The following is a 4,029-nucleotide window of genomic DNA, read 5'->3' on the forward strand; positions in this document are numbered from 1 at the left end:
TGCATCGTTGGAACTAGACGGTCAATGATGTGGACTCCCAATATCCTCAGTAATAGGCCACTAGTAGAATGTCCCAATATTGATCACAGACCCCATGTTCCACCCTCACTCAGCCATTAAAATATTTCCCCTGACAGTGTTTGGGGATTTGCGTCTTTGAAGCACCAGCTGCTAAGACACCTTGCTTGGTCCTACAATAAGCACTTTCCCGCCCCCCCCCCCCCCCTCCGCCAACTGAAACCCACAGTCAATTCATAAATTTTTTTGCACAGAAGCAAGTAGACCAAGTGTGCTAGGGTAACAGGACTGAATGTTAAGAATGTGTGTATAGAAGGATGATACATCACTTTTATTTCAGAAATAAAGTAGATTTATTGATGTGAGTTTTCGATAACCCTGTACGTGAGATAGCAAAATAGACACAGATGTATAGAACAGTCTTTTGGACTCTGTGAGAGAGGGCGAGGGTGGGATGTTTTGGGAGAATGGCATTGAAACATGTATAATATCATATATGAAATGAGTCGCCAGCCCAGGTTCAGGGCATGATACTGGATGCTTGGGGCTGGTGCAGTGGGATGACCCAGAGGGATGGTACGGGTTGGGAGAAGGGAAGGGGTTCAGGAAAGGGAACATGTGTATACCTGTGGCGGACATATGTTGATGTATGGCAAAATCAATACAATCATGTAAAGTAATTGACCTCCAATTAAAATAAATAAATTTATTAAAAAGAAAAAGAAATGATCCAAAAAGCTCCATACCTACATTGAAACCAAGCACCACCAAGAGCCAACAAGTTCCAGAGGAAGACATACCATGCAAATTCTTCAGCAACACAGGAACAGAGCCCGGAGCTTCAATATACAGGTTGCCCAAACTGCAAACCCATAGACATCTCAAACCTCACTACTGGACACTTCGTTGCCCTCCAGAGAGAAGAGATGCAGCTGCACCCACTGGAACACTGACACAAGCTTCCCTAACCAGGAAACCTGACAAGCCACTCGTCCAACCCCAGCCACAGGGAGGAACCTCCACAATAAAGAGGAACCACAAACTGCCAGAAAGAGAAAGGCCATCCCAAACACAGGAACCAAAAAAAAGCCAACAACTTGAGTAATGAGATTTTGCATGCTTCATGGTTTTGGTTACTATTTCTGTCAGCAGTCTGTATTTGAAGTTGATGCTGAAGTAAACACTTGGTTGAACATTACCCTTCAATTGCTAGGAGACCAGTGACTTTGTCATGTCACAACTAACCTTCGATTGCTAGGAGACCAGTGATTTTGTGATGTCACAGCTGTTTGACTGGGAGGACCTCTGTGCTTGTCCAGAGAGTTTCTCTCTGTAGGCCAGCCAAACATCATTTGAAGTTGCATTGTGTAAAAGCAGACAAATGAGAAAATTATCTGAAGAAAGCTTTCCCTGAGATGGCACATATTTCTTCAGAAATTGAAGATGGACCTCCTAAAGATGAATCCACTGGTTCAGAAACCTCCATTAGATCTTATTGGTATGATTATACACCTGGGGACTCAGTTTTGAGATCTATGAGTGAAGAATATGCTTTTCAGGCTTTGTCTGAGGATCTTGTGATCAAAAGGCCACACTACACATATTCTGTCTCTGAAACAGATGATGTGAATGATTTTCTTTCACTCACATTTCCACAAAAGCTTTGGAATATAGTTGAAAGTGATCAGTTTGAGTCTATTTGGTGGGATGAGACAGGCACATGTAGAGTGATCAGTGAAGAACTCTTTAGGAAAGAAGTCTTGGAAAGAAAGGAGCCTTTCAGAATATTTGAAACCAAGAGCACGAAAAGTTTAATTCGACAGCTTAATCTTTATGGATTTAATAAAAACCGACAAACCGTTCAAAGATCGGCTTCACTACCTGTCTTTCTGGAAGAAGAAAACAACATCTCTCTTTTGCGTAAGGTATTCCAAAATTTTCACTTATCGGCAATATGTCAGATTAAATCATGTGACCTAGAAAGCGTGTTCATATATGTGGCTCAAACGGAGTTGAAACTTGAGGTAACAAATTATTGAAAAAGTTTTATCTTTTTGAAGTTGAGAACAGCTGGAGGTTAGAATATTGGATGTTTAACAAACCTTCCTAGTAACTTGAAACCAGATACAAGTTCTGAAGCTACTTAAAGTGGTATTTACTGTATATACACAACATATTTTTAGTTGAGCATATACGTTCTAACATGTTACCTGTGAAAACTACCAACAGAGGTATTTTATTTGATGTTATTTCATTGCTTCCATTAAAGGAAACTTTTAGCGATATGAAGGAATGAAATTAGTAAAGAATGAAAAATGAATATAATAGACAAGAAAATATTGTCACAAAACCAAAACTTTATTCTCCCATATGACTACTAGGAGACTTCCAGCTGAACAGGGCATTTAAAAAACACTCTGTAAAGGGCCAAAACAGAAATAATTTAGGCTTTGCGAATATGATCGTTGACGATTAATTAAGTTTTCAGGCATAGAGAATAACCAAAGAAGCTGGCAAGTCCCTGTTCCAACTTTAAGAACTCCGAAAACTGAGTTTCACACAATTTCCACGTGAGAAAATAAAATTCTTTCGGTTTTCCTCAGCCATTAAAAGTGTAAAGCTCTAAAATTAAAAAAAAAAAAAAAAGAAGAAGTAAAGCTCATTCTCAGCTCACAATAGACAGTGCAAAAACAGGGGCAGGCTGCCCTGCCTTGATTGAAATGTAATTCCCAAAGGAGGGGGAGTCAAGATCTGGGCTGTGAGTGCTGGACACCATCACTGGACTCCCCTGGTAGACTCGGAGGCCGTTCTCAGCCCTGTGCCCTGGCGACTGTGCCATTTGTTTTTTCTTTCTTCGCGTTTGGTGAGCTGAGCAATCTTGACCCAAGACCCTTGAGATTCACATTCAGGCTGACCACGCCTCCAGCGGGTGCTTTTATGGGGTGAAGGGGCGGGGGGAGGGCTCATCGCCCGCGCATGCGCCCAACTCGGCCTCGCGGCCAATCAGATTGCAGGCGCCGACACCTGGCAGCCAATCATCGGGGGCAGCCCTCACGCCTGTAGGGGGAGCTGAGGCGGCGCCCCAGACCTGAGGAGGCCTCATCGCCTCAGGCTCGCCTCCTCAGGCTCAATCTGGGAACTGCCTAGGGCAGGTGAGCCGCAGGCAGTTCTGTCTCCTCCATCAACGGGGACCGGTAAGGACTGGAGCGTGGTTCAGCCCAAGCGGTGCCTGGCGGCTAAAGGGAGGGTTTCTCGGGTCCCCACTCGCACAAGGCCTTGCTCGGCGGGGCGGCTGGTGAGGGCCCGCGGGCCCTCAGGAGGGAGCGTGCGGCAGGACCCACAGGCCTCAGGCTCCTTTCACCCTCTCCCCTCTCTAGTCTGGGCGGGCTCTGCTCTCCAGCAGCTTTCCTGCCCAGGGGTGGGACAAGCCAGCTCGCGGAAAGGGCCTCTTGGGCCCCTGGCCCCCGGCACCACGCCCAGCTCTCCTGTGGAACCTAATGTATTTAAACACACATGCACAAATCTTCACGGCCCAAGCCGGTTCTGCACCCAGGCACAGTCAGGTGGGCGCAGCAAAAAAAGAAGAAGAAAAAAAATCGATCTAGTGGCCTCTTCACTGCCCTGGTGCTTTGGTCGTTTTCCTGTTTCCTCTTGCCTCTCCTCGGACTCCAGGGCTGCCCCGTCCTTGGGGGCCCCGAGATTCAGGCCTTTGGTTCGGGAAGTTGGCAGATGAGGTATTTGTTTGTTTGTTACTGAGAGAAGGGAGGTGGGAGGAAGAAGCTCAGGGCTAAGGAGTTCAATCACTTGGTCTGGTTGAGTGTGAGACACCTGGTCAGCATCCGTAGGGTAGGACCAGGTAGGGCCTGGGGGGATAGAATGTTCCCGGAACAGGTGACTCACCCTGAGCTTTTCTTCTGCTTGTCCCCAGGATGTGACCGTTTGCTGCCTGGTAGGTCTGAAGCGCTCAGGATTTCAGTGGGCCCCTGAGGTAAGGTGACAGACATCTTTACA

General features: G+C 46.3%; 1 protein-coding gene across 1 annotated transcript; it reads left to right on the top strand.

The window, feature by feature from the left end:
* Positions 1–1,433: 1,433 nt before the first annotated feature.
* Positions 1,434–1,922, top strand: LOC128070970 (heat shock transcription factor, Y-linked-like; the record flags this gene model as incomplete). Its single annotated transcript, XM_052663983.1, has 1 exon — positions 1,434–1,922. A coding segment is annotated over exon 1 (489 nt), but the record flags the coding sequence as incomplete, so codon positions are not given.
* Between the last annotated feature and the right edge of the window lie 2,107 nt (positions 1,923–4,029).

This window comes from Budorcas taxicolor, chromosome Y (assembly GCF_023091745.1).
Source record: "Budorcas taxicolor isolate Tak-1 chromosome Y, Takin1.1, whole genome shotgun sequence".
Classification (NCBI taxonomy): Eukaryota; Metazoa; Chordata; class Mammalia; order Artiodactyla; family Bovidae; genus Budorcas; species Budorcas taxicolor.